This window comes from Ovis aries, chromosome 18, assembly GCF_016772045.2.
Source record: "Ovis aries strain OAR_USU_Benz2616 breed Rambouillet chromosome 18, ARS-UI_Ramb_v3.0, whole genome shotgun sequence".
Taxonomy (NCBI): domain Eukaryota; kingdom Metazoa; phylum Chordata; class Mammalia; order Artiodactyla; family Bovidae; genus Ovis; species Ovis aries.
In genome coordinates this window covers 62871378-62881163 of record NC_056071.1, presented here as the reverse complement: position 1 = coordinate 62881163, position 9786 = coordinate 62871378, and the positions used below count along the sequence as shown (strand labels likewise).

The window sequence follows — 9786 nt, the reverse complement described above, 5'->3', positions numbered from 1 at the left end:
TCCCCTGCAGGCCCCAGTCTTAACTCAGAAAGCGGGTGGGTTTGGGACAAGGTGGAGGGGTGAGGAGAACCGGCTTCATGCTGTGGCGGGCTCCTCGCACAGACCTGGGGAGTCGGGGGGAGCTTGGCTGGACGTCCATGCACCGTCCGCCTGGTGGGTGCCCCGGCCACTCAGGTGGCAGGGGCCTTGGCCTCTGACAACCAGCTGACAATGGGGAAAACCAGTCACCAGTTCCACAGACCACAGAGCAACATGCCTGAGCAGCCTGAGAAAAATGTTTTATTAGCAACAGCTGCCCGCTGAGTCCTGGCTCTGCAGACAGAACAAGGGGGACCAGACCTCACACAAAGCTCCCGGGGCTGCCTGGTGCAGGGACCAAGCAGGCAGGCGCCCGACGGCTGTGCCTGGGTCCCAGGCCTGAAGGGCAGCCCGCACAGCAGGGAAAGCTGACTGAGGAGGGGTGGGGTCCAGGAGTGGGTGTCAGGCGGACGCAGGGGCGCCTTGAGGACACGGGGCGGCAGGGAGAGGCTGGAAGGGAAGCCGGGGATGGCCCCACCAACCAAATGCACAGATGGCCCCAAACCAACACATCCTTATCCCCGCCCCTTTCTGGCTTTGACCCTCAGGTCAACCGGGCCGCGGCCGGGCGGGTCCCCGGACCTCCCCTCGTGGCCCGCCGCCGGGCGGGGAGGCCCTGGCCGTGCTGGGGGGTAGTAGCCCCCTGGGTCCAGACCCTCGCACTCCCCTCCGCCACCTCTAGCTCCTGCAGGGGCCCCTGGGAGCTCTTGGCAGGTTGGCGCCGCCCCCCCGGGGTGGTTGCAGGGCACCAGCTATGTGAGCAGGCCCCGCGTGAGCCTCAGCACGGCCTCGTAAGCCACGAACACCACCATATTGACGGGGAAGGCACGGCAGCAGTTGAGCAGCAGCCCCTTGAAGAGCACGCGCGGCCCCTCCTCCCGAACACTGGTCAGCACGCAGTGCAGGAGGCCGCGGTACCGCTGGCGGCCCTGACCGTCCGCCTGCAGGCGAGCCTTGATCACGTCCATGGGGGTGGCCACAGCCCAGGCCAGTGCCCCGGCACAGCCACCGGCCACCAGCACACCCGAGACATCTGTGGGGTGAGCGTACGGGCGCCTCGGTTAGAAGCCGCGCCGGGGAGACTGGGCAGGGTGGGGCAGGCACCTGGGGCAGGGCCTGTTCTGACCCGTCTTGGGGGCCACAAGCATCCCAGCTGGGGGCCCTGGGGCCAGCGTGGACTCAACCCGTCTCCCCTCCAGGCTGCAATGCCGGCTGGGCTGGCCAGCCCCCTGCATACCCTAACCTGCACCGTCCAGGGCCCCAGCCACCGCCCCCCACTCACCTGGCCGGCTTTGGCCGGCGGGAGTCAGCCACTCACAGAGGATGGCGTATGAGAGAAAGTAGGTGGCAAAGGAGTGCCCGTCCCGGAAAAGCAGGGCCGAGCTGCCCCTGTAGAGGCCACGCAGCCCCTCCTCCCGAGCTATCGTGGCCAGGCAGTGCAGCGGCCCGTGGAACCTGGGCCCGGGGAGTGGACCTGCGGGGGGCACGGGGCAGGTGGGAGGCACGGCCGAGGGCACCGACGGCCCCGAGGCTGAGGGCCGCCGCCGCTGCTGCGCCTGAGTCTGCGTCTGCAGGCGGACCTTAGCCACCTCGGTGGGTGAGGTCAGGAACACCTGGGGGAGGGAGGCACGGTGAGGAGGCAGCGCCGCCTGGGAGCCCTGCCCCGGGGCTCCCTTAGCCTCCATGGCCCACAGTGCTCTCCAAGGGAGCGTGAGCCCCCGGAAGCCCCGTGCTGGCCCACGGGCCACGGTGGGGCGGGCGCGAAGCTGGCTCTGCCCACCCGGCTGGAGCCAGCCCTTCCTTCAGCTGCGCATCCCCGCCAGCAGAGCGCCGGCCACACAGTAGGTGTCGGGTCAGTGTGACTCCAGTTCATGCAAGTTCAGTCACACCATCCATCCGTTCGTGACTGCCGCTGCTCAGTCATCCCTGACGCTTTGAGACCCCACGGACTGTAGCCCGCCAGGCTCCTCTGTCCATGGGATTCTCCAGGCAAGAATACTGGAGTGGGTTGCCATTTCCTCCTCCAGGGGATCTTCCTGACCCAGGGATCGACATATTAATGTGTTATTTAACTAAGGTTAAGAGTAATGCAACACTTAATGTGAACACCGACAATACTGACATATATTAAAAACATAGGATTGTTTTACTCATACTATTGGCTGCCATCTCGTGGGTGCTCCCACCGGTTAGCCCCCCGGGCTGGGGGCTTCACATGTGTGACCTCAGCACACCTCTTACAGATGAAGAGACAGAAGCTCAGGCCCCCTAGCCTGCCCTTGGTTACCGAGGCAGCTGCATCCTCAGCCACAGCACCACCACCACCACCACCACCCCCCCCCCCCCCCACCTCCATCCACCTCCTCCCCGCTGGGGTCCCCCGGACCGCCTCTCCCCGCCCCTACTCACGCGGACGAGGCCAGAGGCAAACCCCGAGAGCGTGATGTCGGTCTTGGCAGGCTTGGCGTCGGCGCTGCCGTAGCGGACCCGGCAGATGTGCGCGAGGCAGTGGCGGTAGGTGCCGAAGGACACGGACGAGACCAGGGACACAGTGCACACGGGCAGCGAGAGGCCCCTGTAGAAGCCCCGCACCTGGCCGCAGGGGCAGAGGCCCCAGGGCCCAAGTCAGGCCGGAGGCCCGGCCAGCAGTGGGGCAGGCGGGACGGCTGCCCTTGGGGCCCCTGGACCAAGGAGCCAGTTCTCACCTCACCCCCCCACCCCCCGCCATGGGACCTCAGCATGGTGGCCTCAGTTTCCTCAGCTGTACAATGGGGCTTGTAACACCCCGGAGGCCAGGCCCCCCCGGGGGCCGTTGTGACGATAGTGGTGCCGAATTAGCAGCGTGACCACTGCCCTTTCTCTTTCGCTCCCCTCTGGCCGGCACCGATTCCCAAGTTCACTTTGGCAAGTGTCCCTGAGACCCCTCCTCCAGATGGGCTCTGAGCTGGACCCCTGATGACTCTACCCAGCATTCTTTGGAGGGGTGCCCCACCTGGTGGGTCCTCCCCTGAGCTTTGAAGTCCCCAGATGCCCCCTCCAGACCCTCTCCTGGAGGCAGGAACTCACTCTGAGCGCCTCCTATGTGCCAGAACCCCAGCTCTCATCCTCAGAGGAATCCGGGGGGCTGGTACAGCTATTCCCATTTGGAAGGCTCAGAGAGGAGCTCAGGATTGCCAGGCTGGCTGGTGAGTGGCAGCCCCGGAGTCCACCCACCTACCCATGACCCTGGCCCCAGGCCTACCCGCTCTCGGTGATACGTGTCCCGGACGCAGTCCCAGATGCCCGTGTACTTGGCCTCTGTCTGGATCCTGACCTGTGGGAGAAGTGGGCTTCAGGAAGGGGTTGCTCCAGGCCTGGGGTGAGGTCGGCAGGCCCCGGGGAAGGGCAAGAGCCAATCCCTGATGGTCACAGCCGTGCTGTGGGCAGAGCAGTGACAGTGACCCCCTTTAAGGTGAGCGACCTGAGTCTCAGCAGGGAAACGGGGGCGCTGATGGTCCTGAGTACACAGGGGAGGCAGAGGGCAGAGACAGGGTCTGACCAGCAGGCTAGAAAGTTCTTCTGGCCATAGATGGGGACCTAAGCCCAGGCAGGGGTCTGGCAATGACCGTACCTTCACCGTGTCCAGGGGGTAGCCCACAGCAACACCGCAGACACCTGTCAGAAAACCAGGGGGGCCAGTGAGGGGAGCAGGAGGCTGAGCCGCCTCAGCGAGGGAGGGCCCCTGACCATGCTCCTGCAGAGAGACCCCCACCGGGCTCTTCTTGTCCACACCACATCTCAACAGAGGGGGAGCACGACCCCCATTTTACAGATGAGCAAACTGAGGCTCAGAAGGGTAACGTGATGTCAGCCAGGCTGCCAGTGGTCTCTCCTTCTGAGTCTTGGCCCCCTGGACCCTCCTTCTGAGAGGCAAGGGTGCTCCACGGCCTCCCCTCCGGCATCACGTTCCGGAAGAATTGGTCCATTTGCTGGGCCCTGTCTCCTAGCCAGGCTGAGCTCACGCTCAAGCCTCAGTCTGTGAAGGGTCTGTCTGCAAGCAGGAGGCCAGTGCACCTCACAGCTGCGGGGGGTGACAGGGAGCACAGCCCAGGCAGAGGCTGGGGGCGGAGAAAGCCTGGGGCACCAGGCCTCCAAGAGGGATTGCTGGAAGCATAGGTTTGCATGAAACGGAGTAGAACTCGAGTCTTCCCGGACCAGGGCTCTCTGCCTCCTGCCACGAGGACAGGTGCCACCTTCTTTCCCTTTCTCCTCTCCTAACACCAGGGTCTCCAGGTCCAAGCCCCTGGCACTACCACACGGAAGACAGAGAGTGGGCAGGTCCCTGGGGTTTCATCCTGGGAGGGGGGCTCAGTGAAGGCCACCTGAAAACAGTAAGGTGTGTGGGGGCTGTGCCCTATTTCTTATGTATCCCAGGACTCTAAATATGCACGCGTGAAATAATGAAGTGAATGAATGAACAAGTGAAGGAACAGAAAGAGTGAAGCCGAAACAATGACTCACTGACTTGAGAATTACCTTCCTCGACCCTTGCACGTGGGCTTCCCAGGTGGCTCAGTGGTAAAGAACAGGCCTGCCATGCAGGAGACGTGGCAGGAACCACGGGTTCAACCCTTGGGTTGGAAAGGTCCCGTGGGGAAGAAAAAATGGCAGGCCACTCGTGCCTGGGAAATCCCATGGACAGAGGAGCCCGGCGGGCTACAGTCCATGGGGTTGCAAACAGTCAGACACAACTGAATGACTAAGCATGCACGCAGGCACAGCCCTTACGTATACCACACCAAACTCCTACTCATCCATCAAAACCCTGCCACACCATCACCTCCTCTAAGGAGCCTTCCCTGACCCCCATACTCAGGGCTGCCCCTGTGCCAGAAAACATGTTGGTCACATGGCTGTCACAGGGCTTTGCTGCAATCCAGAACTCGAGTTCCTCAAGGAAAAGGCCCAGGTCTGCCTCCCCATGTCCCAGAGCCAGGCACAGAGAGCAGGAGCCCTTTCCACCCAGGCCTTCCCAGGGCCCTGGTGCGAAGATGTGGGACTCGGGAGGCCTTCCTGCTGTGAGATCCGGGGCAGGTCAAGCCCTGGCTCCTTAGGGAGCTGATGACCAGGGAAACCTCAGGCCTGGCTCCCCGCGGGAACGTCAGACAGCCCACTGGTAAGGCTGGGCCCCGGGTCATTCCCATTTCAGCACTGCCCACCCCTTCTGAAGAGAACACCCCACGCTATTCCTAGAAGTATTGATGAGCAGCCCCTGCCGTTTCACAAGAGGACAGAGGTCAAGGGCGCCTCACCCAAAATAGCCTGTGCAAGCCACTGGGAGGAGCAGATCCCCTTCCTGGATGCGGCTTTCACAACAGCCTTCTCTCCAGAGGTGAAAATGGGCTGGTGGGGACGGGCCCACGGGTGCACACAGCCAGGGAGCCAAGGAGCTCATCCGGGACCCTCCCCCACCACACCTCTGCCCTTGCCGTCGGTCCCCACCGCCCACCCTCTCCTGGAGTCTCTCGTCCCATCCTTCTCCATGCGCATGGCTCCCAGCCTCCCCCTGGCCAGGCGGAGAGACCATCCACCCTCTGCACCCCCACCCCTGCCCGCCCCTCAGCCTCCAGGCCGAGACCCCCAGGCCGGAGCAGAGTCACCCCCACCCAGCTCCTCCTGGGCTCTGGGCCACCTGCCCCGTCATCTACGGGAAAAACTCCTCTCTCCTCCCAGCACCCGTGGCCCCCCCGCCAGGCACCGGCCACTTCATGGAGGCCTCAAACCTCACTGCTGGCCCGGGGCGGAGCACCCCCTTCCAGCTCCCTCACCCCACCCAGTTCCCCCGGGGGGCAACGGCCCCCTCTGAGGCCCCACGGTGCCCACTCTTACCTCCAATGGCTCCAGCAACAAAATCCATGGACAGCGCAGGTGGCGGGGAAGGCGCAGGGGTCAGGCTGCGTGAGAGGTCGGTCTGGTGCCACCACCAGGGCGGCTTCCGAAGCTGCCCGCTGGCTCCTCGCAGACCTTAAATACCTGCGGTGGGGGCAGGGACAGGAAGCAGAGCTTGCTGACCAGCGGCCCCAGAGGCAAAGGCCACACCAGGCCGCAGGCGGGTCAATGCCCACCTGGACTCCCTCCCACCTACCCCAAAGGACCCTTGTCCCAGTGCCCTCAGGATCCAGGTGTCGGGAAGTAAGTGAAAGGCCATGGGTGACATCAGATTCAGAAAGTATGATCACTACTCCCACCACCTGCAGGCCTGGGTTTCAGACCACCCCCTGTGGAGGCTCTGATGGCCCCCACCTCTAAAACTCAAGCTCAGCCCTTATCCATCCCTGGGCCTCCCTGACTCCCCTGGAGTTGCTCCTGCCCTGGTAACCATCAATGCTCCCTCACTTATTCATTCAATAAACACTCTCTGAGTTGAGGCTGCGCTCAGGCAGCCCAGTCCCATCCCCAGGGAGCTCCAGGTAGCAGGGAGGGAGTGGAGGATGACGGGCCACCAATGACAAAGCCTCAGGGAGGCTGGCCAGGGCCCTCCTGTGAGCAGCCTAGCCACAGGCTAAGGTCTCCTCCACGTCCTTCGTACCACCCTGGGCCCAAATCCCTTTGCTGCTTCCACATCCACCTCCATGTGCCCAGGAATACAGCCAGATCCAACTCTGAGTCCCCAGCACCCAGCACGGATCCAGCTCTGAGCAGGGCTCGCTGAGCAAGGGGACCAGGGACCAGGGCCCCCGACCTTGCCTCCAACCAAATCAGGGTACTCCTAAAGGGGAAGCCACTCCAGTAAGAGGCTGCTCACTGGGAACCACAGTAAAGGATGGTGACCTCTCCCTGGCTGTGCCCCCGTCTTTAGTTAACCTAGCCCTCCTCCTTCACCGTCTCAGGGCGTCCTTGTTACAGCCCCAGGAGGAGGCAGGGCTGATGGTCCCATTTTACAGATGAAGCCAGTGAGGCCCAGAAAAAGGACTCATCCAGGGCCATGCAGGCAGCAGGGCCGGATTTGATCACCAGATACTTACCCAACCAGCTCCTCTCTGATGCCGCAGGCCAGGCCCTGAGACCCATGGGCCCTGCCCTCATGACTCACCCCCCCATGTGACACCGGAACACAGCCCTTCATGGACACTGAAGTTCAGGGAGGCTGTGCACTTGCCCAGGGTCATACATGGTGTGTATTCTGCCAACCTGGAAGCTGGCAGGACCGGGAGAGTTGTTGACACGGCAGCCCCCAGGCAGCCCCCTCCAGGCAGCCCTGGGGCAGGGGTCATGTGTGGACCGTAGGCTGACCCTGAGCAGGTCACACTGACATGGGGGAGCCCCGCATCCCGCCCAGGAGTTTGTGGGGTGGGTGGGGGACACAGGCTGGCAGTGGCCGCTGCCACGACAGAGGACAAAGGGCAAGAGGCAGCCCGTCCAAGGCCGGTCCTGAGGCCAACCTTGACCTTTGGAGAGATGCAGGCCAGCATCCGGTTAGGAGCCAGGCTGCCGCCCTCAGATCCCAGCCCCGAGACCTCGGGAGAGCCCTCGACTCCTCCGTACCTCCATCTCTGCCTCCACGAGAGGAGGACAGCACGCGCGTTGCGTCAGGGACCACTCGGGGCACGCTCCGGGTGTGTCCCTGGGGGAGTGGCTGGCAAACCGTGCAGGCTGTTAGTAGGAGCGCAGGTTCCGGAAGGAGGGAGCGGACAGGCCTGTTCTGAGCAGGCCACGTCCAGCTGGGACACTACACTGCAGAGGCCAGTCCTTCAGATGGTGAGGGAACTTGAGGCATGCGGTCTAACTGAAGAAACAGGGAGCGGTCAAATCCCATGTTTCCTGCAGAATGTTGGCCCGGGCACCCGAGCCAGAGCCCAGGGACCGCCCTGGGCACCTTTCCCCTGCACCCTGCATCCTCTGAGGCACCCAGTCCTGAGGGCAACCCCTTGACATTCACGTTCAGATCCACCCCCTCTACCCACCTGCACAGCCCCCAGCTTGGCCTCCCAACAGCCCACCCTGCCCATGCCCCCCACCCATGCTCCCACCATTCCCCCAACCATCCCTCCAACCATCCCCACAACCACCCCCCAACCATACCCCAACCACCCCCCAACCACCCCCCAACCATACCCCACAAACATGCCCCCCAAACATGCCCCTCACCATCCCCCCATCCCCCAACCACCCCCAACCACCCCCCAACCGTACCCCCCAACCACCCTCCCAACCACCCCCCTAACCACCTCCCAACCATACCCCCCACCATCCCCCCAATCACCCTCGCAACCAACCCCTAACCACCCCCCAACCACACCCCAACCATCCACCCAACCATACCCCCCAACCACACCCCCAACCACCCCCCAACCATACCCCACAAACATGCCCCTCACCATCCCCCCATCCCCCAACCACCCCCATCCACCCTCCCAACCACCCCCAACCACCCCCCAACCATCCCCCCCAATCACCCCCCCAACCACACCCCCAACCACCCTCCCAACCACCCCCCTAACCACCTCCCAACCATACCCCCACCATCCCCCAACCACCCCCTCAACCACCCCCTAACCACCCAACTATACCCCCAACCACCCCCCACCATCCCCCCAATCACCCTCCCAACCAACCCCTAACCACCCCCCAACCACACCCCAACCATCCACCCAACCATACCCCCCAATCATACCCCCAACCACCCTCACAACCACCCCCCTAACCACCCCCCAACCATACCCTCAACCATACCCCCAACCACACCCCAACAACCCCCAACCATACCCCCAACCACCCCCCAACCATATCCCCAACCATACCCCAACCACCCCCCAGCCATACCCCCAACCATACCCCCAACCACCCTCTCAACCACCCCACTAACCACCCCCCAACCATACCCTCAACCACCCCCTAACCACCCCCCAAACATACCCCCAACCACACCCCAACCACCCCCCAGCCATACCCCCCAACCATACCCCCAACCACCCCCCAACCACGCCCCCACCATCCCCCCAAACCACACTCCCCAACCATACCCCTAACCACACCCCCATCCATACCCCCAAACACCTCCCAACCATGCCCCCAACCATCCCAACCACCCCCCAACTATCCCCCCAATCATCCCAAGAATCCCCCCAACCACCCCAACCCCCCCAGCCATCCCCCAACTACCCCCCGCCCGTACCTCCCCCCACGCCACACACACTTTGTGCCTACTGCATGCCACATCCTAGGCACCAGGCCACTTCCATAAACACAGCAGTAAACACAGGCAAAAGTCCCTTCCTTGTGGATCTTATGATTCGGGGGAGGAGACAGACAACCAACACAAAAAATAATCTAAATAATGAGCCTGCCAGAGAGCAGCCTGTGCCAGTCAGAGTCAGAGCCGGCGGGGCTGGGATGGGGCTGTGAGGGCAGCCCTGGAGGCGGCGTTTCAGACGAGCGTGCTTTCTCGGTCACTGTCGCCAAGTTTCACGCGCCCTTTGCCTCCTGAACAAACGTGTCCAAGCTACCTTCGCCTCCTCACTGTAAAGGCTGCCCCGTGCAGGTCTGAACATGCGCCTAGCTCCAAGCTGCTGACAGGCAGGGCTGTGCTGCATCTGTCTCTGAGCCCACAGTGCCCGGCCCGTGGTGGGCACCCTGGGGGGAAGTGGATGAATAAATGCGTGAAAAAAATGAGTCAGTGAGTGGATGGGTGGATGGACAGACAGATGGTCAGAAGGGCTGACGGACAGA

General features: G+C 63.2%; 1 protein-coding gene across 1 annotated transcript; it reads right to left on the bottom strand.

Annotated features, from left to right (window-relative positions):
- Positions 1 to 261: 261 nt before the first annotated feature.
- SLC25A47 (solute carrier family 25 member 47) lies at positions 262 to 6060 on the bottom strand. Its single transcript, XM_027957400.2, has 6 exons — positions 5947 to 6060; positions 3689 to 3732; positions 3320 to 3391; positions 2488 to 2670; positions 1361 to 1691; positions 262 to 1111 (listed from the first exon to the last, which is right to left on the bottom strand). The coding sequence occupies exons 1-6, from the start codon at positions 5972 to 5974 to the stop codon at positions 831 to 833; spliced, it is 939 nt and encodes a 312-aa protein (XP_027813201.1). The 5' UTR covers positions 5975 to 6060; the 3' UTR covers positions 262 to 830.
- Positions 6061 to 9786: the final 3726 nt, after the last annotated feature.

Coding starts and splice junctions, on each gene's coding strand:
- SLC25A47 (XM_027957400.2), bottom strand. CDS start 5,974: ATGGATTTTGTTGCTGGAGCCATTGGAG. Junction 3,733..5,946: donor TGTTGCTGGAGCCATTGGAG/GTAAGAGTGGGC, acceptor GTTTTCTGACAG/GTGTCTGCGGTGTTGCTGTG. Junction 1,112..1,360: donor CGCCGGCCAAAGCCGGCCAG/GTGAGTGGGGGG, acceptor CTCACCCCACAG/ATGTCTCGGGTGTGCTGGTG.